The sequence below is a fragment of the Rosa rugosa genome, chromosome 2 (assembly GCF_958449725.1).
Source record: "Rosa rugosa chromosome 2, drRosRugo1.1, whole genome shotgun sequence".
In the NCBI taxonomy this organism is placed as follows: Eukaryota; Viridiplantae; Streptophyta; class Magnoliopsida; order Rosales; family Rosaceae; genus Rosa; species Rosa rugosa.
This window is the reverse complement of record NC_084821.1, coordinates 66,736,702-66,763,976: the sequence shown is the minus strand read 5'-3', so window position 1 is coordinate 66,763,976 and position 27,275 is coordinate 66,736,702. Positions and strand designations below refer to the sequence as shown.

Genomic DNA, 27,275 nt, shown 5'->3' with positions numbered 1-27,275 from the left:
CGCCAATTTCCAAGGCTACTTAGACCAAATTTACCCAAGTTTCTCAGTAAAATCTTGTAATCAACAGCATAAGAGACTACGTCATCTTCGACACCGTGTCTCAAAAGAGCCAAGACCACGTGCAATGATCGCATGTCAGCATATTGACACCAAGAATAAACCGACCACAAACCTAATCGTCCCCGGGTATGACACCATAACCATGGTACCACAAAATAAACCAACCCCAGCTCAAAAGAGTGGGGACTTATTAACCCTAACCAAAAAACCCTAACAAAACCTAAAACCCCAATAAAGAAAAAGAACCAGCTGCAACCCTTTCCTTCCTTTCCCCAAAGCTTCGACACCAGCCTAAGAGCAATCAACAGAAAACCAAGAATAGCCCAGCTGATCTTCTCATCTCCAGGCCACCACCCCCCTCCACTCACCCCTCCATCAACCCTTTGCCATAGGGCCTAACGACCACCAACATACCACTGTCCCCATCCATGGTCAACTGACCATCGACACTGATCACCGCTCCACCAGCCATAGCCACCACACATCAAAATCAGAGAAGCCCAGCCATTGAATCATTGTCTCCCCGTCCACCATCGTGCTCCATGAACCGTCGCTGTCACCATAGGGAAGCAAAAGAGATGTCGCACGACACCACACCCAAAGCAACAACATCCCCGCTCGGTTGCAGCCACCATACTCCGACTAGGCAGAGCTTTCATCGGCGCTGGGGAGCCGCCGGACGAGTGAAACCACCGCACGAAGAAAACCAAGTTTTGACTCCGACTTTTTTGGAACCAAAACCTAGAACTATTTGTTAGTTGCATATTTGATAGTCAAAATTCAAAAATCGATCACCTGATTATTCTTAATTTTTTGGAATTGAATTTTTTGTCTTTGATTTTTCTTCTTGTTTATGTGTTATTTTCAAGACTATGGGAAATGAGCATGGTAGTTGCAAAACTGATCCAAATCGAATACTAGACAAGTATTGTCATCAAAGAAACCTAATTGTATGAAGTTTATAATCTAGAAATTAGTTAAAAAAAAAAAACTAGGGATCTTAATTTTTTATTGTATGCGGGTTTGTTTTTACGTGAAGTAAATGAATCTTTATTGAAATACGTGTCCGTATTGACTTGTGATCTAAAAGACTCGTATTTGAATCTTTGCCACGGTAAGAACGACTCATATTCAAGACCGTACTTAAATAGTTAATTATGAATCTAACAATATGAGTTCAAAAATATATCATTTTCTACAAGATTATCTCAAATCATTATTTCAGCTAATCTGAACTCAAATTTGAATCTAAAATTTAAGTATGATGCTTTTATAGCCTTGTGCATTTTATGTATTATATTTGAACATGGGTTCCACAGCCCAATTTTGAAATCATGATAAAAATATCTAAAACTGTAACATATTGGTTGGAGTAGTTTTACACAATATATCAAGTTGCCAAGTCATAAGCCAAATTATTTAAATCTGAAAAACTTCATCCGAACGGCTCGAATTACTTACGGATCGCTAGAGCTTCAACTTGAACAAGAGATTAAGGGAACTTAATTCCTCGATGAATCTCACAATAAACATTTCCTTCTTTGGTGTGGGACAATGTATTTGATCTCTAATTAATACTCGCATGTACTATGTGCCAAGAAAAAAAAGTTATGCGTAGACTTGGTTCAAAGCCGGTCATGGTTGTTGGCAGCTACATTTATCTCCTCCTATAATTACGGAGTAGGCTGGGAATGAACCAAAAAACATTTGTAGACCAAAGGGGCCCCACTGACGTGGCCAATTAACATCCTCAGGGTTGTTGACCGTGAATTGAACGTTAACTGTAATTGTTGTGCCGTCATGGTGAAAGGGCGAGGGGTTTCTAGTATTTTTCCAGATGCCATAAGCGGCATCAACTAGCTTATTCGGCATTCACGGTCCAGCAGTAAGTTGTTTCTGTTTCTAGTCTTTCGTTTCCTTCACTTTGCCGTTACTATATCTCTATGATTCTAGTTGAACCCCATAGCACCGACATTTCAGTTGAAGCAGTTCAAAAATTATCTTTGTAGGGTTTATCTATCTCTCTCTAGTAGTAGTCTCTACCCAACAACACTGAAACCCACAAACCCAGTGGACATGGGTTCTCTCAGAAATGAATCAGAGAGAGAGATGGCAAGGAGGAGGAAGAGCCCCCATTTTATTAGTATAGCAAACCCAGAGATTCTGTATGTTTCCCATCACGTACCAGCAACTTTGGGAGATGTACAACAAGGCTGAGGCTAGTTTTGGACTGGTACATGTTCATTTAGTGAAACAAAGGATGAAAATTTCTTTCTTTCATGTCAATTTTGGTGCTTTCTTATTTGTATGTGTGGGTTTTGAACTGTGTATCTGTTTGTTTTCTTGAATTTGATTCATATTTGTTTAAATTTGGGGTTTGCTTTGCTTGGAATTGAGACTTGAGAGGGTATCTGAACAATGGTGGTTTTGTCTGGTTTTCTTTAATGAGGCCCATAACATTACTTTAGATAATAGCATCTGGTTTTGTCTCTCAGTAGATCTTCTGATTTGGGAAATGAATTCTTTAATCTTTTCATTTGTCTTAAAATCGGTATACACGTGATATGTTTACAGAACAATACAAGGGAAGGGAATGAATTCAACCAAATGGAATTTGATGCTTTGAGCACAAACCCATTTGGGGTTGCAAAATTAACTGCAATATATGTGTATGCTCTCAGTGAGTGATGTGCACATCTATCTCTTTGATAAACTAAATCCTCATGATTCTAGGTGTACAGAGAAACAATAACAATACTAATTTTGAAAGCTTGGTTTGTGTCTGGTAAATAGCACTAGCAAGACAATAACGATGACATAATATATGTGCTATTGGACTCCGGATAGGCATATCTGGTCTTTAGGGTCTGTGGATGTATTATAAGTTGGAGTGTGTACATAAGCCACAAGGCCTATATCCAGTCAATTTTTTGTTCCGTTTTTTGGAATAACCTGCTAGTTCATTGTTTTCTGCATCCACAGTTTTTCTAATGACATGTTAATGGTCTTACAGCTGAGGAGGTTGATCTCTCCCAGGATGTACAGCAGTGGGAGGCTCTGACTGACTCCAAGAAACACTTTATAAGTCCTGGCATTTTTGGGGCAAAGGTAAGGCCAAGGTTGCTCGACCTGGTTCTCTACCTCCCGCTGCTCTGAAGGTTGGTGGTGGAACGATGAAACTTGGCCCAGTCAAAACAAAGATGCCTTCAGAACTGAGAGTAAGTTTTTCAATTCATAGTTGTTCTCTATAGGCTTATTCTTATTCATAGTGAAATCTTATATCATCGTCTGAGTTATATAAAATAAAACTTATTAATTGTATTGCCTTTTTCTTGTTCTTGGTTGAAAACTTTAGAAATTAGAACTCATCAATTGTTAACTGTCCAACTCAATGTACTATTTGTTATTTTGCTTGTTGGTTATTTGGAGTTGCATCTATGCTAGGTCTCAGTTGGTATTGGAATACAAAACTTATGGAAGTATATAACTACTTATTAGTTAAGGAATAGTTCTTAGCTTTAGATGAAATCTTAGAATGTCGAGTTCTATATAATTATCTAGACATCATTGTTCTTAGATATATTGATCTGTTGTTACTTATAAATTGGAGGTTTTTAAGACTTGAGAGTCGCAAGATGTACAAAAATGAGTTGAGAGGGCTTGCTGACTGCTGTCTTTTGTTCAAGTGCTATTTCCATAAGAACCTATTTCAAGGAGGAGCAACCTACAGCAATGGAGACATAGGAATATGCTCTTGTTCATTTTAACCGAGCTGTTTTTGGAATTTTTGGGATTTGTTAGGCTACACCAAAACTTAGTGAAGACAAAGTTAGGCAGTGCATTGATGCAAGACTAGGAGGAGATAGTGAAGACAAAGTTAGGCAGGATCAAATTTGAGGTGACTGCTCATGAGTGATAGTGAGCTTTGCTGAATGAAACCAAGCCTTAGTAAGTTAGTAGGTTTAGATCAAGCAGCTTTGGCAATTTGAAGCCACCAACTGTGGGGTTTATGAGTCAAAAGTAGCACTAGGCCAATAACGTCAATATACAACACTTTTTACACAACGAAAAAAAAAAAGTTGTTGTGTGATGATGGAAAGTCAATCATGCAACACGTTTAAGAACCTTACGTTGTATAAGGCCATAAAAATTTTGAAGATTTTATTTAGAAGGTGATTGCACAACACTGACAAGAATATTTTGTTGTGTGAATGATAAAAAAAAGAGCGGCAGATTTGCCTCCTAGTTTGACACAAATTTGGGCCAAATATGTACTACATATATGTCATGATTTAAGAATCCTACAACATAAAAACTTTATTTGTGTTGTCTGAATGAAACATATCTATCCTAGCGCCAAAACCATTGCACATAGCGGGAACGTACTTTGACTTTATTTGATAATCTACCTCTTGGTATTTGACTCCTACAACGTAATTACTTGTTTGTGTTGTCTGAATGAAAAATGCCTATCTCTAGCACCAAAACTGATATTTTGATTGCAAATGGGCGGGAACTTTCCCTCCATGTTGCGTCAACTCAAATTTAATGTGTGCAGAATCAGACAACATAACTTCATATATGTGTTGTCTGATCAATACACCTTGTAAAAAAAGATCCAACTAACCGCATCTTTGACAACTTAATTAGGCTAGGGCTACTGACTTTTTGTGTTCCATTTCATTTATCAATTTCCAACACTTCATTTCTCAGTCTTCTTCTCTCCCCGAAATCGAAAGTCCATGGCTCCACGCCAACCTCCGCGTCCCACTCAAAAGTAAATCTGCTATCCAATCAAACTATCGAAGCTCCCAGCTCCTCGCCCAAGCCAAATCCGCCGCCTCCTAGTCCTCCCCTGCCAAGTGAAGGAAAATGCTTAAAGGTTGTATCTTTGTGCAAGTTTGGCTTTGGAGTTTTAGAGAGAGAGTAGTGAGTGACCCATTTGGTGGTTTGTTGAATTAGAATGATGAAGATGGAGATATTGACCCTTGCTCTTGGTTTGGGGTTGAATGCTTAGATGGAAAAATTGTGGTATTGTAAGTACTCTCCTTGTTTCTTCTTTCATTTAATAATTTCATTGGGGTTGATCAAAATTGTGTCTTCGTTGGAAGATTCAAATCAGCCCACCATCAAAGTGAGAGCTCAGCAAGACAGTAAGCTTGTATGTATAATTTTATCATTGATTTTGTTCTTCTTGATAAGTGTTATTGTGAGAGTGAGACCCATATGTGTTAAAATTTCTGTCCATGTGCTCAAAGTTGTTATGGAATACACTTTTGACTATTAGTTAGCTTTGGTAACTCCATTAGAATGCTTAGAATTGAAATAGATTAAGGTTCAAATATTGCACACCATGTGTTCGATAGTATGCCTCAAAGACAACCACCAAGCTGAACTAGTGGGCTGTTCTGTTGTTTTCGAATAACCTATACTTCTTTTAATCTCAGTTTTTGGCACCTTAAAATAGATTCTTCAATGATCGTTTTAAACTTGGTTTCATTCAAAATGAAGTTGAAATGGGATACTTATGATATTATGAAGTTAACACAGTGTTTCAGGATTTCTGCAGAAATCAGCATTTTCTATCACTTTGGATCTCTGTTTGACCATTCATTTGAACTCCGAATAACTTGAAATTTTGAAAAATTGTGGCTTTACATGTCTAGTTCAAATCTGGAGAGTTGTGCTTGAAAGCACTAAAGGGATGATTGTTGGTGAATTTTTTTTTTTTTGCTACCACTTTTCTGAAAATTTCTGAAACTTGCAACAATCTTGTTACAAAACAAATGATATTAGAAACTATTTCACTTTTGTCAGTCCTCAGTCTTTAGCATGTTAAATTATACATGCAAAGCATGCTTTGAAAGTTAAACTTTAGTCCAAGAGGCTTACTCAACCTTATTGAAAAGGTTTTCATGTTTTCATCTGCTATATTTATTTAGAAACATTGGATTATCCTGCTTTATCTAATGTTGCTTTTTATCATTGTGAGGAACCTTGCTAATACTGAACACTCCTATCATGGGAGACTGCAGGGAGCAAAATCCCCAACTCGAAATCTTTGTAGCTTAAAACCACCACAGACAGAACAGTATGTTCCTACACTACTCTTCCACCTTCAGATGTAGATGTAAGTCTTTTTCTTTTGTCTTTCTCTGCAGCTTCTTGTATGTATCATTTTTAGTTGACATTTAGGTGATTGATGTTGTTGCAAAAAAGAATTCAATGCTGGAAACGAATGTGGTAGTTGATTGATAAATGTCTTATTCTAGTTGCAGCAACAATAGCTAAATCTTATAAAGTAGATAATAACAACTTTGTTTAACATTTAGGTGAGGTTCTTGCTAATATCTGGAAGGGAATATGAACAAGCTTTCGAAGCTAATTGCATTTGTGAAAGTCACTCAGTAGCCACATGCTCCTTCAGGTATTTCACTATTACAGGTTGTGTGCATTACCACTTAGACTAGTTCGTGTTTGGTAGTCGTTTAGTTAGTTAGAATGCTGATCATATATGAATTATCTCCAATTAATGTCACTAAGTCTTGTGCTTTGGTGTGCTTACTGCTCAATTTTTGTGATCATGTAGGTTGTTCTACCTGTTTTTGTTTGTGCTGACAAGGATATTGAAAGCTTGGATGAAGTGAAGAGAGGTTCAAGGAAGAGTAGTTGTTCAGCCTTTAATAATATTGTTCTCAATTTTATTCTTGTGTTTTAATGTATAGATGATTGAGAAATACTACATTTATAGTACATTTGATGCTAATGTATGGATTCGAGTACTTCATTGATGAATAGCATTTAGATTTCTTTCTAATATGGATCGGAATTGTTATTTAGATAACAATGGAGTATTAATTCTGCAAAATTCAGATTACACAATAATCAAGCAACAATTCACACAACAGACTTCTTATAACACACTAAAATTCAGTTGTCTGAACTAAATCATACAACAGTCATAGTCTACAAACTGAAGTGTGAGGAGCAATCACACAACAATAAAATTCAAATACATGTTGTCTGACGAGCTTGACCAACAACAGTTTGAAAATAAGTTCTGTTGTATGAAAGATGCACCTGCCACGCACAGCATGGCTGCACGACAGCTGTGCCTGGCATCTGCCGAGGGAAGGTACAATGCTGATAACAAAGAAACTGTTGACTGTTTGTGTTTCACACAACGGCTTTCCACCGTTGTGCCATTTTTGATCACACAACGCTCCGATACACAACGGAGATCGTCCAAATCACACAACGATTTGGGTCCGTTGTATGTTAGCTTTTTTGGCCTAGTGTAGTAAAGTTTTGGCGGTTGAGCTTATGAGCCAATAAATCGTATTTCATCGAGTTCTGGGGTATATTTATAACTGTGTAGGCCTATATACAAGTTGGTGACAGTTCGCCCTTCTGCGGTTGAGCTTATGGTTTGTTTGCGGGTTTATGGTTTCTGAAGACTTCAACGACCACAAGACTTCCAAAGTCTTCCAACCTGCTTATCTCTCCTCAATGCAACTGCCTATGTCTTTCTCCCCTAAAAGCCCCTGTGTAACTTCATACTTTACAGTTTCATCTAACTTGTCCTATGCGAGTTGACCCGGTCAGTCTAACGGAATAGCAGATGGCATCTGTTGGTCTACAAATGTTTTGGTTCATTCCAGACACAACTTAAATGGCTGAGAGAAAATACTTTTAAGCTTAATGCTGAAATAGATATATATGTCTAGTATGAAATAGAAACAGAAGCTAAGTTGTTAAACATGAAGCTGTTTATCCTGCTAGCTTCTTTGTGCTTGACTTTGCACATAGTCTCATCAAGTCTTCAACAGTATCAAGCAATATTCAACTTCGGTGACTCCCTCAGTGACACCGGAAATTTCCTTCTCTCTGATCCCCGCGCACCCCCAGACGTCATTGGTAAGCTACCTTATGGAGAGACCTTTTTTCACCACGCAACCGGCCGGTTCTCCGATGGCCGCCTTATTGTTGACTTCATCGGTAAGTATTATCTCCTGATTCTCCTCCCTCTCCCAAAGCATATAATTTGTATGTTGTTTGACACCCTTCATGGTAAAATTTGACGCTGTTTATAGCTGAGGCATCTGGATTGCCGCATTTACCACCATATTTAGCCCTAAAGAAAGGCCAAAACTTTTACCAAGGAGTAAACTTTGCTGTTGCTGGAGCCACTGCACTTGACCCTGAATTCTTCTACCGAAGGAAAATGGCATCGATTCTGGCCACAAACTACTCCTTGAGCACTCAGCTTGGTTGGTTCAAGGAGCTCAAGCCCTCACTCTGCAACACCAAACAAGGTAATTAACAAATGCCTAACGTCATGTAAATTCATTTCTTAATTAGTTTCAAAATTTTAAGTTTGAAATCTTCACATGCAGAATGTGAGAACTACTTCAAGAAGGCTCTGTTTCTGGTGGGGGAGATAGGTGGAAACGATTACAACTACGCCTTCTTTGTTGGTGGGAGCATTAAACAGCTCAAAGCCTCGGTGCCTCTTGTTGTGGATGCAATTACTAAGGCCACCGGTGTATGTCACATCAAACATCTATTTTACCGAAATGTTACATTTATCAAATTTATTTTTTGTGACATCAATATAAACTAAACATTATTGCATTATTTGATATACAAATTTTGGTGAGTGTAGCAATGTCAGATCAATATTTAGTAGTATCTAAACGTCTTGGGTCTACAAGTATTAAAAACATTTTAATACGTGTGACACTTTTGTGTATAAACTGGAACACTTAAAATTTTAATTACGTGACTAGCATAACATTTGTCACCTTCATTAATGTGTGATCTTGGTTGGTTCTTGTGGACCTTGTGGTAGCTAGGCATTGATAGAGGAAGGAGCAGTGGAGCTAGTGGTGCCTGGAAATTTGCCAATTGGGTGCTCAGCCGTCTACTTGACTCTGTATGGAGGCCCTAACAAAGCTTATTATGATAAACGAAATGGGTGTTTGAAGGCGTTCAATGCTTTTGCCAAGCACCATAACAAAGAGCTCAAACGTGCCCTAGGGACACTAGAAGAAAAATACCCTCATGCAAGGATCATATATGCTGACTACTATGGTGCTTCCATGCCTTTTTATCATGCCCCTCAACATTATGGTGAGACTTGCTTTCCTGGTATTTCCCTACGTGCTTGAATGCTTTAAAATTGTATATTTTCACCCATTTTGACCATTAACATATACATCCTAACTTTCTCTTCTTATTTTTTTGTGGCAAAATTCATTTCTATATAACATTCAATATCCTCTCTTCAGACACATAAAAATGACTAACAAAGTTGAAAACCCACAATAATGATAATGTATAAAATGGTTCACAAGTCTGACACTATGAAAATGAAAAAGAATGAAACTTAAAGTGTATATGCTAAACATTTAGCTTACCCAGTTGCATACAATAGAAGTCTGTCAAAGTTTCAAAAACTCCTAAATTTTTAACATGTAATATATCTGATAATCTATATTGAATTCGTATACATTTGATTAGGGTTCACAAGTGGAAGTCTAGCAGCTTGTTGCGGAGGAGGAGGACCATACAACTTCAACAATTCGGCATGGTGTGGACATATTGGTTCAAAGGCTTGCAAAGATCCATCGTCATATGCAAATTGGGATGGACTTCACTTAACAGAAGCAGCTTATAGCCACATTGCCAAGGGTTTGATCCATGGAAATTTCACCGCACCCATCTAGCTAGCTTCTAGTTCTGGTAGTTTGCCAATTAATTCCCAGTAAAGAGAAAACAAGTTGATTGTATAAATAAAAAGAGGGTGCAAATATTGAGTTCAACTTCATGGCTTTAGTTCACAAGCCTACTTATGGAGGTAATTTTCTAATAATTTGGGGGCACCATTGCAAACCACATACTTTTAATGTAGATTCAAACAAACGACGGTGTTTCAAATGTCGTTGGAAATAGCAAAATAAAAGAAGAAGGAAATGGAGATGCGGGGTATCGATCCCCGTACCTCTCGCATGCTAAGCGAGCGCTCTACCATCTGAGCTACATCCCCATCGATGGAAAGTTATTCAATTAGAAGAATCTTATTGGGTTTCAATTTCAGTACAAATTTTCAGACCAAAAAAAAAATTCAATAGAAATATATTCCAACACATTTTATGATTCTAGTCATATATTAAGGTCAAGAATCAAAATCCTCCAAATGATCCATGAGCTGCCAAGAACCATCATCCATTTGAACCATCCCCTTGTCCTTCTCACAACGCCAAGAAACCGGCACAAGATACTCCTCCTTGAGAGCATCATTGCTTTTGTTAACCAATGCTATGTCACGCTTCACTTCCAACTTGAACCCTCCTTTACTCCCTTGAGTTCCTGCAACTCCATGCAAATGCCCCTCCATGTTATGCCAACTCGCCACGCTTCCAGGGCCCTTCAAGTAGCTCGACTTTCGAGTGTCGATTCCCAGCTCTTCTCCCACCTCGGAATAGCCTACTAGAAACGGATAGTTGGGGACAATATCGAGTGCATTGCGAACTCGCAGGACTCGGAGGTTTTTGTAGCTAGAGAAGACTTTCTTGAAGTTTGATTCTCCAACTCGAGGGCAAGCAAAGACAAAGGCTGTTACTGGACATGATGAGAGTTTGTTTGTTGTCTGGTCTTTCGGTTTGTTGATACCGTTGGCAACTATGTCAATTGCACTTAGTGTGGCAATTGCTGCTCCTAAACTGTGCCCTGTTATGGTTATGCTGATTTCCTCATCCTTGTATTGCTCTACTAGTCTGCTCACCTCAGCAAGAACCTGTCATACCAAAATTGACGGGGTGGATGAGTTTATATTAGTGATTAATTCATGAGTATACTTTTAAGTATGATCTTACAGAGTTAAATTAGACAAGTGATAAGTTAAACCTGAATTCTGGCACTGGTTTTGTTGAAAGGCGAACGCGAATCTTCGGAAGTATAGATGGAGTACCAACCTTGGTGCACCTTAGCATCAGCCTCCTCACCTAGTATTTTTGAAGCAGAAACCATATTGAACTGCAAATCATTAACCCACTCCAAGGACTGAATAGTACCTCTCCAAGCAATCACAATGTCCCTCCTGCCCAACACAGCCTTCCCCTCATCTGTGGCCACAGCAACATACCCCATCCAATTTGATTCTTTGCTCCAAGCCTCCCTTGACAAAGACTTAACGATAAACGCTTCCGGGACTTGAATTTGTGAAGTTGCATACACAAACTTGGTCACGTTGTACCTAAATGCATTGCCCTTCTCTAAACCAACTTTCGAGAAGAAGGTCTTCCTGGCATACCTGCTGCTTCCTGCAAACTTTGATGCCCTCTCTGTGTTGAAAGCATCATATGTAGATTGAGCCATTTCGCCATAGTGAATTATGTACTTTCGAAGATCAATGTCGAGAGGATGCAACATGCCTTCCCAGTTGTCTTCGCCGCTTAGTTTCTTCCATCTTTTCGCAATGCTGTGCTTGCCAATAATGCTATCCATCTTTTTCTTGTGACCAAACATTCTTGTTTGGATGATGAGTCTTACCGCCTTCTTTATATACACTGAAAAAACTTAGAATGCATTTTGAAGAAGATTATTTTATATTATTTGCATCATCACCTTGACCTTTGTAGCTTACTTCCATTCTGTGAAACCATGACTAGAAGAACTTTCTGATCCCATACAATCCACATGTGTAATCTTTGATCCATTTGGCTCCAGATTTCTAAAGGTCTCAAAGACAAAAGCGTGAGAAAGTTTGGAGTGCAATTCTGTAATTCTGTTGCTGCAAGCAATGTGATTGCATCTCCTAAATGAAACCCTATCTCTCTAATGAAGTCTGGTTAGATTCCACGTACCACACTTGGCTTAGAAGGGACAAAGTTTCAGCTTCCAAAGCAATTCTCTAGCTTTACTTTTTGGCAAATTGTGCTTGGACTTGGAGAATTGGCTTTTCTATTCTTATATTGACACCATGAAAGAGATCACCGTTTTTTTGTTGCAGAAAGGAAGAGATGATCCCCTTTTTTGGTTGCAAAAAGAGAGAGGTCATGGCTTTGCTTTCACTAAAAGGCAACATCTATATTGGGTGAATATTATGGGATGTTGGCAAATTGAAGAAGGCAAGTCTCGAACATATGAGACAATATTGGTGAGGACACCAGATATGATATAAAAAATCAATAAATTTGTGTATATATCACATAAATTTCACTGTTATGGTCTCCGTCTTTTATCAATTTTACATTAAATTTTTATGTTTCGGTTGTGTGTCTCTATACTAGTCATGAATATGGAAAATGGAAGTCTCATATTGGAATGAAGATACAACCCCATGAAGAATACAAATGGGTGAATCAATACCAAGACATTTGTAACTCTATGTTTGGTTATGATGGAGTTTTGATTTAAATGCTATTGTTTATCAGAAGAAACTCCATTGTTAACTTGCATAGTACAAATTGAAAGTATGAAACCATCAAAGCGTCTAGATTTGCACTTCTATAGTATAATCACTATAGCTCTTTGGATTATATTCATGATGGGCTTTTCATCATCACATATGAACTGTATTCATGATGGGCTTTCAGATTTCAATAGCACCTATCCACTAAATTGGTCTAGAGTTTTGGGGTTTTGGTCCGACATACGAGTACCTCAAGATTCTCTTTTTGACAACTAGTACCTCAAGATTCTTTGAAAACTGATATTATTCTGCGTTATAAACTCTGAGTGAGAGACAGAGAAATATGGGAGAAATGGTCAAGTCTCACCAGTCCGTGACAAGTGTGACTCTCTGGTACTTACCAGCTAGCCTTCTGGTTCACGGGAGTTGTTGAATTGGGTCACCACCGCTTAAGACTAGGTCGAAGGACAAATCGCCACGGTGCCCTACCCCTTCAGTTATTCTGTTCAGTAGTATATTCACCTCCCTCTTTCACAAATGCGTGACCAACACACACCAACCTTGCCTCTGTTTGCTTCCATCTCAATCCAGCAGAAAAAAAGCTTAGCTATATATTAGGGTTTCTGTTCATTAATTCGGCTCATTCTGATTGGTATTTAAGTTTGTAGTACTAGTTGTCTAATATGGTATTAAAACTCATGTGTTAAAAGATCGTGGTTCGAAATCTGCAATCATCTAACACCTCATCCGCAGCATCCCACTTTTATTATTGCACGTTAGATTATACCTAGGGAGCTTCTATTCATACCTCCAAAATTAGTATTTGTACCTCTCTCTTTGTTCTAGAGGGTTTTTGTCCATTTACCCCATTTCTAGAGATTTTTTTCCCACTTACCCTATTAAGTTTTTTTAATTTCCTCTTACCCAAAACACTCTAAGGAGGTCTTCCCTAATACCCCATTAATATTTTTTTTTTTGTTTTTTTAATACCATTTTACCCTCACATTTGTTACTTAGAGAGAGAGAGAGAGAATGGAAGAGAGAGAAACCATAGGGGACTTCGCCGGAGCCCGGTCACCGGCCGAGGGATTCCGGTCACCGGCCGTCGGATTCCGGCCAACTTTCGCCACCGGTCGCCGGATTCCAGTCACCGGCCGCCGCCTACTAGATTTTTCTAAAAACCTCTATTGCCCCCAATAGACGTCTATTTCCCCCCAATAGACGTCTATTGCCCCCCAATAGAGGGGCAATAGAGGTCTATTGCCCTAATAGGCGTATATTGCCCCCCAATAGACGTATATTGCCTCCCAATAGAACTTTCGGTCTATTGCCCCCAATAAACGTCTATTGCCCCCCAATAGACGTTTCGATTACCGAAATGAGAACTAATTTTTCTAAAATTACACAAATAAAACTTTGATTAAAGAAAAAACGAGGAGATTACATCAATTTAAAAACGTCTATTGCCCCCCCCCCCCCAATAGACCTCTATTGCCTCCTAAAAAAAATCTTTTTCAGATTCTACTCCTATCCAAAGGGAACCATAAAATTGCTAATAATGCATCACAAACTAAATGCAACAGATACAAAGCAGTCCCATCAATCAATTTAACTACTCAAATCCTTTCATTTCTAACACAAATCTTCCCTGCAACAGAAACAAAATGGGCCCAACCATCAGCAGCCTTGACTTCAGTTGGGACTTGGGAGAGCAACCAAGTAGCTCTATCCTTCTTCGTCCTTCACACCAAATACACAACAGGAAGGCCTGCTCGTCTCTAGAGCATGAAAGCCGCGCACTCACCCATCTCCTTTTTCATTTTCCTTTCATTTTGGGCTTCTGCCCCATTTTACCGCAAAAAAAAAAAAAAAAAAAAAAGAGGAGAGAGAGTCAGATCGGAGGGGAGAGAGGAGAGAGAGCTCGATGGCATAAAAATCTGGCGCCGGAGAACCTTGATCTAGCGCCGGAGATCCTTCGTCGAGCACCGGAGGGCCTGGAATGCAGGAGGGCCTACGTCGTACCCCGGAAGGGCTGGGTGGAGCGCCGGAGGGCCTGGAACATTGCCGGAGCTGGAGGTCAGTTGGGGGGAGAGAGAAAGAGAGGAGAGAGAGAGAGATCGGGGATGAGAAAGAGATTACCGAGTGCCAGTATATAATTTATTAATTAAGCAGAGGGCAGAATAGTCATTTCCCTTTAAATTGGGTTAGTGGGAATAAAAATATGTTGGTGGGATAACTTTGGCTCATTTTGGGGCTTTTGGTCAAGAACCATTTTCTAAATTATAGTTGACTTTGTCAACTCATGCCAAATTACCAATAAAGACACAAAAGAGAGGAAAAAAATAAAACTTGTTTTTTTTATAATTTTTTTTAACCCCACCCCACCCCTCCCCTCCCCTCCCATGATGTCAGTGAGGTCTGAAACTGTGACATCCACGATATCGGTTATCCTAGATAACCAATAGGTCACAGCTCACAGAGAAAAAAAAAAAAAAAAGTCTCTTCTTACCTTTACAAACAAATGTTTTGATGAGGCAATTCGCAAAATTATGAGCTGTGCATTGCCTATTATATTGCTGCTTGCACTTTTTTTCCAACTCGAAGCAGTTAGTAAATATGTGTCTCTCTCCAAGCTAAGGAGCATTATGTTGGACCGGCTTTGGAACACCATGACCACTTTCAGTACGGGCATCTGTACCGATTGTACGTAAATCATAATTAAGTGATGAAAACTTTGTATCCAAAAACTCAGTTTAATTAAAAATTTTGAGAATTGGGAGTAATATCTAAACATCTCAGATAGCAGTATACCAACGTGCTTCTATATTCAATTGATTTAATGAAAAATACTGTATTGACTACCAACTGGAGATTTTTTTTTTTTTTTTTTTTCTGTGCAGTTTAATTGTATTAAGGGTAAAATAGGATTGTGAAATCTTCAAAAATTGAATGAGGTTCGACTGCTGATTTTGGAGGTATGAATAGAACGTAAAAGAAGAAGTTTTTATTGGACGATGGGCGTTATGGGAAAATTAGGGGAGGTCTAGATAGCAAATTGGTTATCTATAAAAGTAAGTTGGAGGTCTATTAAGTTGGGAGGTCCAAATGCCAACTTTGGAGGTATGAATAGAAGCTCCCTTATAAGTTATATCTATGTGTTTAATAATTTTTTTTTGGTAAGTATATAGAGATAAATGTTACTTGATATACATTATTGAGTTGTATTCTACCATATACCTCTTATATCTTTATCCATAGTAAAGTTAATATTGTCTATGTCTTAATTTCCAGATATTGAGTGAGTTTTCTATTTGTTCATGAATTATCATTGATGATTTGGATATATACATGAATGTGATGGATCATGTGTTGTGACTATTGGTAGTTCTGGCACTGCTTTTCTTTTTGTGCATATGCTAGCTAAGCAATATAACTAATTAGTAGCATTATTGGGTACTTCATGCAAGTGGTGATGAATGCCTTAATTGGTTTGAACTAATTGCACTCGCAAAATATGATGGTGGCCTAGGTAGCTGTATATGAGTCTAGCTATATTCACTTGGACTTGGTGGTGGTCATTGGCCAACTCTAGCTTAGTGCATTCAATTTGGAGCTAAGTCGATATTGGCACTCATATTTGTCTTCTTTATCAAATGCTATGACCTATCACTACCACTAAATAGAGTTTGCGACTACATATTATGTAAGACAATATATACCTAATGTCACATGGTATTCAATATGTATCCGTATTTGAGCAATTTTAGCTAGCCTGAAGCTACAAATGAACTACGTTAGAATAGGACATGTAACGTTACATGAGATCCGAATCCTAACTTTATGAAAGTCTTCTAAATTTTGAAATTTTTCCGGCCGAGTTAAAATAAGGCTTTAAAAAGATCTAATATAACGTTAGATCGATGTACATGCATGCATTAACTCATGCTTCGTTGGCCTCAGCGATGTGCGCGCTAGGAGTGGTGCTAGCTGCATAAATGATCGAAATCACTATCCGATGATTAATATTTGTGAGGATGGGCTAAATCTTGGAGGACCACTTTGGGAAGCTAGCTAGGTTAGTTTACGCACATTACATTTATACCTAGGGCTTGTTACATTGCTTTCATGCTGCATGCTTTCATATAACCCGCTCTCCGTTCTTCACATTATTATCATGAATTTATTTATCATTTAGTAATTAAGTGCAACACACTCCCGGGTAGATTGGTTTAATGCCTAACTAAGATTTTCGATGTGATGAAAAACGATACTTATGTTAGCAAAGTCCGATCCTAATGTGATCTTATAAGTGAAGGGTTTTGAAATTATTGCAAACCTTATATCCATTTAGAGTAAACCCAAGATTCATCTAATCACATTTGTTTAATTATGTGTTAAGCCATGCAGAAGAGACCGTACAAAACATAGATTCTTATGATCGAGATCGATTATGCGAGAATGAACCTTTCAATTTTATTAATTTTGACTCTATAAAAAAATATATATAAATTTACCATTGGACATGCACGTATGTTTACTTCACACCGACTCATGTTGGCTTTAGAAAACTAGCGGTGGCACCCAAGGCACCCCAACTGACCCAAGAATACATGTGAGAATTACAATGCACTTTTAAATAAGATCTCTATGCATTTAGTTTTTATCCAGATATTGTCATTTATTTAAGCTCAGTACTAATTAATTATCTGCAGTACGTTTAAATGCTCCTTACAATGTCGATGTATTTAGTAACTTAATTCCAATATATACCGACCATAACATAGAACCTTTCTCCCACTTGACTGTAATACTTTGATTAGAAACTGTTAATCAGTTTTTCTAGGATTATGAACGCTAACTGTCCATAGAATGCATAAAAAGAGTAACAGGGCGCAAGAATAAAAACATGATGCAGATTTTACAATGCTTCTCAAATGCCTCTCGTAGTCTTAGTTTTACTTCTCCCTCTATAATTTTATTCTCTTTTAATCCAGATCTGGATAGTATTATTGTCCGAACAATAGATAGAAGAACTAGCCTGTGTGAGAGGGAGAGGTGAGGTCAGTGACACTCACATGCACATGCACCAAATTGCCAGAAGAAAATGGCAAGCGAAAAAAGCCAAGCAAGGAGATTGAGAGAGTAGATAGGAGCCCTTATATACATTCTCTCATGTCATCCTCATAGCAGCTGTATGATTTATATCACAGGTCCTTTTACATGACCACTTTCCAACAAAAGCTACAGCTCTGCAAATCAAGATTCTGGGTCTCTCATATTTCTCTTTCCCACCAGAAGAACTCTCTATTCTTCTTTAAGTGAAACTGAAATGGAAAGTGAAGGTGAAAGTTTTACTACTAATGTAATGTTTGGCAAATACTCTACCTTGTAGTAACTCTCTATCAGGCTCTTCTCTGACCAGCACCAAATTGAACTTTAAGTCACTGTTTTTGGTGCGCAGCTCAAGTCGCTCTTTTCATGGTTCACCTCAGAAAATAATGGAGTAGGGATAAAGATATAGAACTAATAGAAGGATGTTTCCATATCATGTGCAAGAATAAATAAAACAAGAAAGGACCGATACCATTTCCCCTCTTTGCAACAAAGAGAGGCAAACTTACCATCCCATGCAATTCATCTTCTCTTTGACATCGATCTTCTAGCTTGAGTAATTAATATTGCTGCCTCGACATTAAGAAAAAGCTAGCTTGAGGCTGAAAATATTTGACCATACCATACAATTCATGTGGAAAAGAGAAGATCTACTAGCTTGAGTAATTGTTTGGATTTTAAGAAAAAGCGTTACGTCGAAAATATTTGACAATTTGCGCGGACACCTAATCTTTTTATTTCATCTTTACTCATTCTTGTTAGGTAAATTGTTTCAAGCTTTCTTTCTCACACAATTAATCCTCTATTCAAGTTGTATTTTACTTGATTAATTAAGTTAATAATTTTTTTTGAAAAGTAACTTTTAATGCTCCTAATATTGTCGTGTAAATTTTCAATTAATCATCAACAACGCTCTTGGAGTAAATTTTCTTGAGTTGATCCAAAAATATTACTCAAATTGATTTGTACACTAACACCATCATCGTCTATTCTTACATAATTTAGTCTGCGATATGACGCTTAAAAATGATACAAGTCATACAATCATATATCTTCGGAAATAGTCCAATTATATGTCGAAAAAGTGTATTTGCAGAAAAACTTATCGTATCAAAAATCACCAACTACATTTTGATGTCTATTCTACATAGAAAAAAGTTAATGTTTAAGGCATCTCCTTCAACCTTATGAGAGATTCTTAGGTAGGACAGGCGTGCCACATGGCCGTGTACGCCCAACCAATCACTGCCTATATATGGGGGTGTTTTGGGTATTTCATTATAATGAAATATGGGTAGTTTTGAAATTCAATTAAAAAATAGAGAGATATGATTGGCCAAGCGTACCACGTGGCTGGTACATTTGCCCTACTTAAGAATTTTTCTCAACTTATTCAACACTAACTAGTTTTAGCTTGGAAATCTCATCTCAACAAATGAGCCATTTTATGACTCACTTATTGCTTAGCTAAGATCTTTTTGTCCTAAACAAATAATTAGCAGCATTTAAATCCACTCTAGTCAAAATATCCAAAGACCACCGTTGACTTCTCCCGTCAAACAAAACCAGTCAAAATATCGTGAAATTTCGTGAGTTTTAAACACCTTACCAAGCCGACCGTTACAAGCACCTTTCTAGTTTCTAAAATCAGTTTGATCATCAACTTAAACCTAACCAGAATCACCCACCAACTTCCACGCGCTTATTTCTCCAACGCGCCCGCCTTTCCCGTCCCATTTTCAAATATTTACCCACCAAATCCCTCCCCGCGCGTGGATTCCCTTTCCCTAGATTTAAATAATTTCTTTTCCTCAAAATTGGATCCGAGAAAAGAAGACCGTTCCTCGTAAAATGTGCACTATCTCTTTCCCTCTCTCCTTATTTAATTTTTCTCAAAGTTAAAATATATATATATTTTTTTTATCTTATAACAATTTCTCTCTCTCACATTAGCGAGTTAGTAAAATAAGTTCTCTCTCTCACTTTAGTGAGTTAGTAACACAATAACACATCCACCACCCGACAAAAATTCATGAATATTCCAACAAAAATCAAATTAATCTCTTATCGCAAGCGTATGAATCCGAAAGGCTCCGTTAACAAGTTTGATCACAAACTGATATGAGTTGAAACTCGAATGCTAGACATGAATGATTTATGTTAGTCCGACCAATTAGATAGTTTAATTTTCTTCAAAATTAATATAAATTTTTCTAATTTTTAAATTCTTTCTTTTTGTTCGCAAACTTCAAGTTACAGAGAGAGCTTGAGCTTCACTCACTTTCTCCAACACAGAGACAAGGACAGCCTTCACTCTATTAGAGAGGACTTTCAGAAACCTAGAGCCAGAGAGAGACCAAGTTTCAGAGAGAGAGAGAGAGAGTTTGTTGTAAGTTTAGCAATGGTAGCCGGGAAGGTGAGGGTAGCAATGGGGTTACAGAAATCCCCATCGCCGGCGCGTAGTAGTAAGCCAGAGCCGCCTCCGAAGCCGCCGTCGCCGTCAGTGAGTTCCGGCAAGTCGTCGCAGAAGGCGGTGTTCTCACGCTCCTTCGGCGTGTACTTCCCACGCTCCTCCGCGCAGGTCCAGCCGAAGCCGCCGGACGTGACGGAGCTGCTCCGACTAGTGGAGGAGCTCCGGGACCGGGAGTCGAGGCTGAAGACGGAGCTTCTGGAGTTCAAGCTGCTGAAGGAGTCGGTCGCCATTGTTCCGGTGCTGGAAAACGAGATCTTTAACAAGGACGAGGAGATTGGGAGAGCCAACAGAAAAATTGAAGTGCTTGAAAGCGAGAACAGGAGGTTGAGGAGTGAAGCGGAGTTGGTTAGGGTGGAGTTGGAGGAAGAGAGGAGGGAGAGCGAGAAGAAAGTGGAGGAAATGGAGGCGAAAATCAAAGCTATCCAGGCGGAGATTTCGGAGATGAAGAAAACGGCGTCGGAAAGCGACGAGCTTTCGTCGTCGCAGAGATTTCAGGGGCTGATGGAGGTGTCTGTTAGGTCCAATCTGATCAAGAACTTGAAGAAGGGAGTGAAATGTACGGACATCAGTGCAAGCCTGGAGAGTCAGCAAAGACTGGAACGATCGGATTCGAAGAGAGAGGAGGTTGAGATTGAAATGCCGAGACACTCCAGGTGTAACTCGGAGGATTTCGCCGAGTCGACTCTGTCTACTCTCAGATCTCGAATCCCTAGGGTTCCGAAACCGCCGCCGAGACCGTCGTCGTCGTCGTCATCCAACGGTGAAAACAAGGCCTCTGCAACAGGAGAGCAAGCCAACATTCCACCTCCGCCTCCGCCGCCGCTACCGACTCAGGCGAAGGTGGCACCTCCACCGCCGCCTCCACCATCACGATTGGCGCCGCCTCCTCCACCGCCGCCGCCGAAGGGGAGGAAGACGGTGACGGAGAAGGTGAGGCGAGTGCCGGAGGTTGTGGAGTTTTACCACTCTCTGATGCGGAGGGACTCTCGGAGAGACTCCGGTACCGGAGCTTCCGACGCACCGGCCACCGCCAATGCCCGTGACATGATCGGAGAGATCGAGAACCGCTCTGCTCACTTGCTCGCTGTAAGTTTCCGGTACTCGGTTTCTTGTCTAATTACGGTTTTGCCACTGGCCCGTTGGTGTCAGAGAGAAATGGCCCGGCCTATTTGTCTCTACCGCCTTTTGTCTTGGATTTTATTGTGTTTTGCTTGTCAGATAAGACAGTACGTAGATTCGAATTTGATTTCAGATTTTTGAAAAAGGCGTAATTTTGATGAATATCAGTGGCAAAATGTTCACTCCTTGATTCTGTTTTAATTTGGTGTTTTGACAGATCAAAACGGATGTAGAAACGCAGGGAGATTTCATAAGGTTTTTGATCAAAGAAGTCGAGAATGCAGCGTTTACAGACATCAAGGATGTGGTGCCTTTTGTCAAATGGCTGGATGATGAGCTCTCTTATTTGGTACCATTTCATCTCCCTGATTCGAAAATCGTTCGTATGGCTTTTCCACAGTCTCATATTGAGGCTAACTGAATTTGGATTTTAATGGTTTAGGTGGATGAAAGAGCTGTGCTTAAGCATTTTGACTGGCCGGAGCAGAAGGCTGATGCCCTGCGTGAGGCTGCATTCGGGTATTGCGATCTCAAGAAGCTTGAAACAGAGGCTTCTTCGTTCCCTGACCATTCCCGCCAGCCCTGCGGTCCAACACTTAAGAAGATGCAGGCTTTGCTTGAAAAGTAAGTGACATTTCTTGGCTTCCTCTTTGCAATTAGTGTCATTTTAAGTGTAATGTACTAACCTTGTTGGTATAATTGTAACAGATTGGAGCATGGTGTTTACAACCTTTCGAGGATGAGAGAATCTGCGACGAAAAGATACAAAGTTTTCCAGATACCTACAAATTGGATGCTGGATACTGAGTTTGTAAGCCAGGTAATTCCTTGCCTCTGTCTGTGTTTATGCTTCAGAAACCGAATGGATGAAATTTTTACTCATATTTTCTTACCTTAGATAACAATTCATTGTACAAGAGCATTGAATTCATTTCGGCCACACCCCATCACTCACAAAGTCATCACCTTTGGTTTATTGGATTAGGTCCTATGAATTTAATTAACTGGTCCCCTGGATCACTTGCTTGTAGATCTTGGAAAAGATATTAAGCAAGCACGGTCCGCTATGTAATATAGCTTAGGGTTTAACAATATGACAAAAGGAGGGTTAGATTTCTCTGATTTTCTATTCCCACGCCTGCATGTGCAGTTGTGCACATGTGAACTACTACCCACCTATCTTTATATTATATGTTTGTCTTCTTCACTTTTTATTTCGGAGTTTTCCGAGTAATGAAGCAAGTAAGATTCTCTAGCTAGACTTTATAGAGTTTCATGTCTTGTCAAAATACATATTTGTATTGCAAAGATGCTCAATCTGGAAAAACCTGAAAGTTGAATAATTTAAGAAATAGTGAAACATGTCGAAAGGTGATCCTAACTTATATCCCTTCATTTCAAATTTGGTAATTCTTACTAGTGCTGCATAAATGCTGTGCTATGCACAACCATTAAAGTTTTCCGGCAGCAGAAAGGTGTAGAAATTAAAACTGTGCTTTTATACTTGCAGTTTTGTCTGTACTACTAAAGTTTTTTGAAGCAGAAAGGTGTAGGAATTATAGTTAGAATAATGCTTCTCTGCTTTGCAGTTTTCTTGCACTTAAATGTTGTGTTGGCAATTATTGAAGTGTTTTTTCTGGTGAAAACAGTAATTAAAGATTTGAAGTAGAAAGATGTAGGAATTAAAACAATGCTCTTCTACAACCAGATAACTTATTAGTGTGCTGACAATGGTTTGTGTACATCTTCCCAGATCAAGCTGGCATCCGTAAAATTGGCAATGAAGTATATGAAGAGAGTCTCTGCGGAGCTTGAAATAGTAGGTGGTGGTGGCCCAGAAGAAGAAGAGCTGATAGTTCAAGGCGTTCGATTTGCCTTCCGTGTGCATCAGGTAAGCTACTCACTTTAAGCACTCAACAGCCTGTTTTAGACTTGTGTAGTAATTTCACTTTCTTATGATAGCTGATGGAATAATGACATGGTTATTGTTCTCTGCAGTTTGCTGGTGGTTTCGATGCAGAAACGATGAGAGCTTTCCAGGTATTGAGAGATAAAGTGAGATCATGCCATGTACAATGCCAAAACCAGCAACAGCAAAAATTTGTTTGCAAGTCCACACCATGCTAATCTCTGTAGCACTCTCAGCTTCAGAAATTGCTCTGAGTTTTTGTTGTAAAGATAGAGAACATCCTGTTTGTGAATACAATGGCAGCTGCCATAATGCATTCATATTTATTCATCGGCTCATCCCCTACTCGGAAATGTTCCTCATCGCACCATTTCATTACAGAACTACTAACATGTGTAATAGCTTGTAACTATAAGGAAGTATGCTACAACTTAGGTACTCTCTTATTAAAAATCACGCATAAGATCAACTCCTCTTTCACCTTTTATAATCAGTAGTATCTATTGCCATTGTTGTGTTCTAGGATTTGCATCATTTCAAGTATGATCAGTGTTATCATGTTGACAGTCTTCCCTCAATATTCTCGCATCCAATTTACCTAGGACGTCGAAATGCTAAGAACCGTCGTCGACACGTGTGGCTAACTTCCAGTAATCTGCTGTTAAATCCAATACCCACACAAGTTTTCAAGTTAAATCCGAATTACCTACATTAAAAATGACCGAACAGTCGAAATCGAAATGCTAGGAACAGTCGTCTACAATTGTAATCAGTTGCATTTCTATTCTGATTTCATATGGTAAGTGAATAGTCTAATAGAAATGAAATATTCTCATACCGATTATTTTATTCTCTCATTCCAGTTGCCTCCGATTCATGATTTTCTCTATTCTAGATAGAGTGATTCTTGTCAGGGGGGTATTTTAGATATTTCACATTTAAAAACCATGGACAATTTCGGAACAAAGAAAATTTTTTCTGAGATTTGATTGGGCAGCCGCACCGTACACGTGGTGCGGCTACCCGCACCTAAGAATTGGCCTTCCATATAAGTAAATCTATTATTAATCATAACTTAATTCTTGGCTAACCGTAACACCAACTGAATCCCTGGAAGCTAAACTTTGATGGTTCCGTCGTCGGGAACAAAAGTGCTGCTGCGGGTTTTGTCCTTCGAGATGAGCATGGTAACCCTATTTTTGCCGGGTCTAGGAATATCGGGATCTCCTCTGTCCCTGTTGCGGAAGGAAATGCACTTCATGATGGCCTCTATCATGCCCTTCTCCTCGGCTGTAGGAAGATTTTGGCTGAAGGTGATTCCAAGCTTCTAATTGACGTTGTCAATAACAAGAGTGCCACTCCCTGGAGGCTTCGTACTCTTGCCAGAGATATCGCTAACCTTTCTAGCAATTTTGAGCACATTGTCTTTGCGTTCATCCATCGGGAGGCAAACTTTGTGGCTGATGCGATGGCAAATCAAGGTCACCATTTGAAGACTCCTACTTGGAAAGGGAGACTCCCCCTTTCTGCTTTCAACTTTGATTCTTTTAGTTTCGGTTGTCCTAGGGGCTTCCGGTTGTAATTTTTGTTTTGCTCCTTTAAAAAAAAAAAAAAAAAAAAAAAAAACCAACTGAATCCGAATTTTAAAACTTCAATTTTTTTTTTTCTCTCATTGGATTATCCGTCATGATTAAAAACAAGAACTAGGGAAAAGAAAAAAGAGAAGGGCCGGTTTGCCCGTTTGAGACCCATTAGTAGTATCTGGGCAACGAAACTATTGTTATCTGGGAAAAGAAGGAAAATGACGGCCTGCTTGTTCCTAAATCTGCCACTTTCTTCCTCATCTGCTTCCTTTACTTCTCAAACTAATAAGAATAACCCAGCAGTTTCTTCACACTCACTTCTCACTCTAATCCCAACCCAATTCCCTCTTCGAACCCCTCGATTCTCACGCCAAATCAGAGCCGCATCGACTGCCATGGAAGCCCAGAAAAGTGAGACCAGCGGCTCAGCTCAACCTATGAAGCTCTTGTTCGTGGAGATGGGTGTGGGCTACGACCAACATGGGTGAGCTTCCTTTTTCCCAGTTGACTCTGTTCTCGCTCTGTTTCACACACTTGATGATTGCCCAGATGAGAATCTTTGTGTAGTTTTAAGTTTTGATCATAAACGGATATGGACTTTATGCTAGAACATATTTGATGATTGCCCATTGGAGAGTTTTGTGTAGTTTTAAGTTTTGATGATCAAAGATTGGTACTTTGTGTTAAAGATGGTAGTTTTGTAATGCTGAGTTTGATGAATTGTGTGGTGAAACAGGCAAGATGTTACGTCCGCAGCAATGCGGGCTTGTAGAGATGCCATCACTTCCAATTCGATTCCTGCTTTTCGAAGAGGTAAAGATTGTTCCTTTATAGAAGTTTTTGATTGGAGAACTAAATATTTAGCATAAAGACTCGCTTCTATGCTGCATTTGATGGTTTAGTGTTGAATTTTGTTTTGTGAATTCATGTTATGCTTTGATAAAAGGGTTCAGGGTAGTGAGGTTTTGACAGATTGGGGTTAGTTGTTGGGCTTTGTGTATGTAAACCGTTGTGTTGGATGGTTATCACATTTGGAAGATCATTTTGAATTTGTTTCGTTACTTAATTAGTCATAATTTCTAATTTCTGCAGGGTCAATACCTGGTGTTACATTTGAGGAGATGAAACTACAGATCAAGCTGGGAGTGCCTCATATACTACAACAGTCGCTCGATGTCGAGAAGGTCAAATCAGTCTTTCCATAGTGAGTGAACATCCATTAGCTGAAACATGTGCAACTTAATCATATTCTATACTATATTGTGCACTCTAGGTTGTTTTGACATCATTCTGGGTATCCAAAGGATGCAATATCTATTGTTTTTGTGGAATCAGTGAATGTGATCTGTGTCTGTAGTGCTGCTGTGGAATCATAGTTTTAGAATTGTGCTGTTGCTTGTACTATTATTCCCTGTTTGATAAGAATTCTATTGAAAGCTGGAAATGGCATCTAGTACCTTTGTCTCATGGAGAAATATATTGAAATAATTTTCATCCTTGATTGAATCTCTTCACTGCTGCCCATAGGGGCAAGCTTCTACATATAACCCATCTTTTTCTTGCACAACACTTTGACTGTTGAGCTTTCGTGATAGAAGATTAAGGAATATGTTAACAATTATTTGCTTATTCATTGTGAATGTTGATTTGGTCTGGTACTCTAGTCAAAGTTATACCTTGTTTCTAGAAAAACATAGATCGGTAGTAACTAGTAACATATTAAGTACATCTCGACAGCTTCCTCTGGTAAGCAATGAGGTAGTGAACAGATCAACAGATTGTCTGGGGTTTTGCCCTCTGTTATAATGCACTTTTCTGTTGTATGATGCAATGATGTTGCAACCACTCAAACCAGATTATCTTCGCTGTGATATTACTCCTTTCTCTGCAGTTTTTCTGTTTTATGATGCAATGATTTTGAAACCACTCAAAGCACATTAGCTTCTCTGTGATATTACTCCTCTTTCTGTACTTCTTCTGACCAAACTTAATTGCAGTGGAAAGATTTTGAATGTTGAAGTTGTTGATGGTGGACTGATATGCTCAAGTGGCGTGGTTGTAGAAGATATGGGAGATAAGAATGATGACTGTTATATAGTGAATGCAGCAGTTTATATTGGTTACTAGCTTGAGTAGCTTCACCCACCAGCTGATGATTAATTATCTTCAAGAGTGACAGGAATGGCTGCACTGTTCAACATATGTTTCAGAACTGTCTTCTGCATGTTGTTGTGGTTGGTACTTGGTAGTTTGATGATCATTGCAACAGGTTGTGCAAATGGTCTATTGAAACTTATCTGAGGAGTTGTAGATACTATAATGAAGTAGTTCTGATGATCATTTTGTCTACATGTCAATTTGAAGGTACGCTAATGTGTATTTTACTTGTTTGATAGCTGATGCGTTTTTGAGGTTGGCCTTTGCGGCTTTCTTTGTTTATTCAATAAATTGGAAATCCAAGATGTTGAGCACATTTCTGGTAATTTCCACATCTACATTTCTTTCATTACAGGGAAAATAAACATGAAAGTTCATACTAGCACTACAATGTTCTTGCTTTCTGTAATCCCACAAACAGTGTCGCTTTCTGTCTTAACTCCAATG

The 27,275-nt window shown here is 38.9% G+C and overlaps 4 protein-coding genes, 1 long non-coding RNA gene and 1 other non-coding gene across 7 annotated transcripts; 4 read left to right on the top strand and 2 right to left on the bottom strand.

Annotated features, from left to right (window-relative positions):
* Nucleotides 1–1,905: 1,905 nt before the first annotated feature.
* Nucleotides 1,906–4,009, top strand: LOC133733200 (uncharacterized). Of its 2 annotated transcripts, XR_009857538.1 has the most exons (4): nucleotides 1,906–1,945; nucleotides 2,070–2,293; nucleotides 3,074–3,278; nucleotides 3,671–4,009. It is a non-coding gene; the product is annotated as an uncharacterized LOC133733200 (long non-coding RNA). The 2 variants fall into 2 exon arrangements; XR_009857537.1 differs by lacking the exon at nucleotides 2,070–2,293 and having other exon boundaries at nucleotides 1,909–1,945.
* Nucleotides 4,010–7,728: 3,719 nt separating this feature from the next.
* On the top strand, nucleotides 7,729–9,921 carry LOC133729501 (GDSL esterase/lipase At5g45910). Its single transcript, XM_062157033.1, has 5 exons — nucleotides 7,729–8,058; nucleotides 8,154–8,375; nucleotides 8,457–8,605; nucleotides 8,916–9,192; nucleotides 9,583–9,921. Exons 1-5 carry the CDS (start codon nucleotides 7,821–7,823, stop codon nucleotides 9,786–9,788), a joined length of 1,092 nt encoding a protein of 363 aa, XP_062013017.1. The 5' UTR covers nucleotides 7,729–7,820; the 3' UTR covers nucleotides 9,789–9,921.
* A 108-nt stretch (nucleotides 9,922–10,029) lies between these two features.
* On the bottom strand, nucleotides 10,030–11,962 carry LOC133729500 (phospholipase A1-IIgamma). Its single transcript, XM_062157032.1, has 2 exons — nucleotides 10,969–11,962; nucleotides 10,030–10,858 (listed from the first exon to the last, which is right to left on the bottom strand). The coding sequence occupies exons 1-2, from the start codon at nucleotides 11,587–11,589 to the stop codon at nucleotides 10,238–10,240; spliced, it is 1,242 nt and encodes a 413-aa protein (XP_062013016.1). The 5' UTR covers nucleotides 11,590–11,962; the 3' UTR covers nucleotides 10,030–10,237.
* TRNAA-AGC (transfer RNA alanine (anticodon AGC)) lies at nucleotides 10,036–10,108 on the bottom strand. The gene has a single exon. It is a non-coding gene; the product is annotated as a tRNA-Ala (tRNA).
* A 7,694-nt stretch (nucleotides 11,963–19,656) lies between the features above and the next one.
* On the top strand, nucleotides 19,657–23,418 carry LOC133729499 (protein INCREASED PETAL GROWTH ANISOTROPY 1). Its single transcript, XM_062157031.1, has 6 exons — nucleotides 19,657–21,146; nucleotides 21,397–21,528; nucleotides 21,622–21,803; nucleotides 21,888–21,999; nucleotides 22,933–23,070; nucleotides 23,178–23,418. The coding sequence occupies exons 1-6, from the start codon at nucleotides 19,989–19,991 to the stop codon at nucleotides 23,304–23,306; spliced, it is 1,851 nt and encodes a 616-aa protein (XP_062013015.1). The 5' UTR covers nucleotides 19,657–19,988; the 3' UTR covers nucleotides 23,307–23,418.
* A 1,391-nt stretch (nucleotides 23,419–24,809) lies between these two features.
* Nucleotides 24,810–27,144, top strand: LOC133729498 (uncharacterized). The gene is made up of 4 exons (XM_062157030.1): nucleotides 24,810–25,155; nucleotides 25,408–25,484; nucleotides 25,764–25,875; nucleotides 26,669–27,144. Exons 1-4 carry the CDS (start codon nucleotides 24,890–24,892, stop codon nucleotides 26,796–26,798), a joined length of 585 nt encoding a protein of 194 aa, XP_062013014.1. The 5' UTR covers nucleotides 24,810–24,889; the 3' UTR covers nucleotides 26,799–27,144.
* Nucleotides 27,145–27,275: the final 131 nt, after the last annotated feature.

Excerpts from the sequence above, each read along its gene's own strand:
- LOC133729501 (XM_062157033.1), top strand. The coding sequence starts at position 7,821 with ATGAAGCTGTTTATCCTGCTAGCTTCTTTGTGCTTGACTTTGCACATA. Across the intron at positions 8,376-8,456 it reads ACTCTGCAACACCAAACAAG|AATGTGAGAACTACTTCAAG; the intron begins GTAATTAACAAA and ends CTTCACATGCAG. Across the intron at positions 9,193-9,582 it reads TCATGCCCCTCAACATTATG|GGTTCACAAGTGGAAGTCTA; the intron begins GTGAGACTTGCT and ends ACATTTGATTAG.
- LOC133729500 (XM_062157032.1), bottom strand. The coding sequence starts at position 11,589 with ATGTTTGGTCACAAGAAAAAGATGGATAGCATTATTGGCAAGCACAGC. Across the intron at positions 10,859-10,968 it reads AAACCAGTGCCAGAATTCAG|GTTCTTGCTGAGGTGAGCAG; the intron begins GTTTAACTTATC and ends TTGGTATGACAG.
- LOC133729499 (XM_062157031.1), top strand. The coding sequence starts at position 19,989 with ATGGTAGCCGGGAAGGTGAGGGTAGCAATGGGGTTACAGAAATCCCCA. Across the intron at positions 21,147-21,396 it reads GCTCTGCTCACTTGCTCGCT|ATCAAAACGGATGTAGAAAC; the intron begins GTAAGTTTCCGG and ends GTGTTTTGACAG. Across the intron at positions 21,804-21,887 it reads ATGCAGGCTTTGCTTGAAAA|ATTGGAGCATGGTGTTTACA; the intron begins GTAAGTGACATT and ends TAATTGTAACAG.
- LOC133729498 (XM_062157030.1), top strand. The coding sequence starts at position 24,890 with ATGACGGCCTGCTTGTTCCTAAATCTGCCACTTTCTTCCTCATCTGCT. Across the intron at positions 25,485-25,763 it reads GATTCCTGCTTTTCGAAGAG|GGTCAATACCTGGTGTTACA; the intron begins GTAAAGATTGTT and ends TAATTTCTGCAG. Across the intron at positions 25,876-26,668 it reads GTCAAATCAGTCTTTCCATA|TGGAAAGATTTTGAATGTTG; the intron begins GTGAGTGAACAT and ends ACTTAATTGCAG.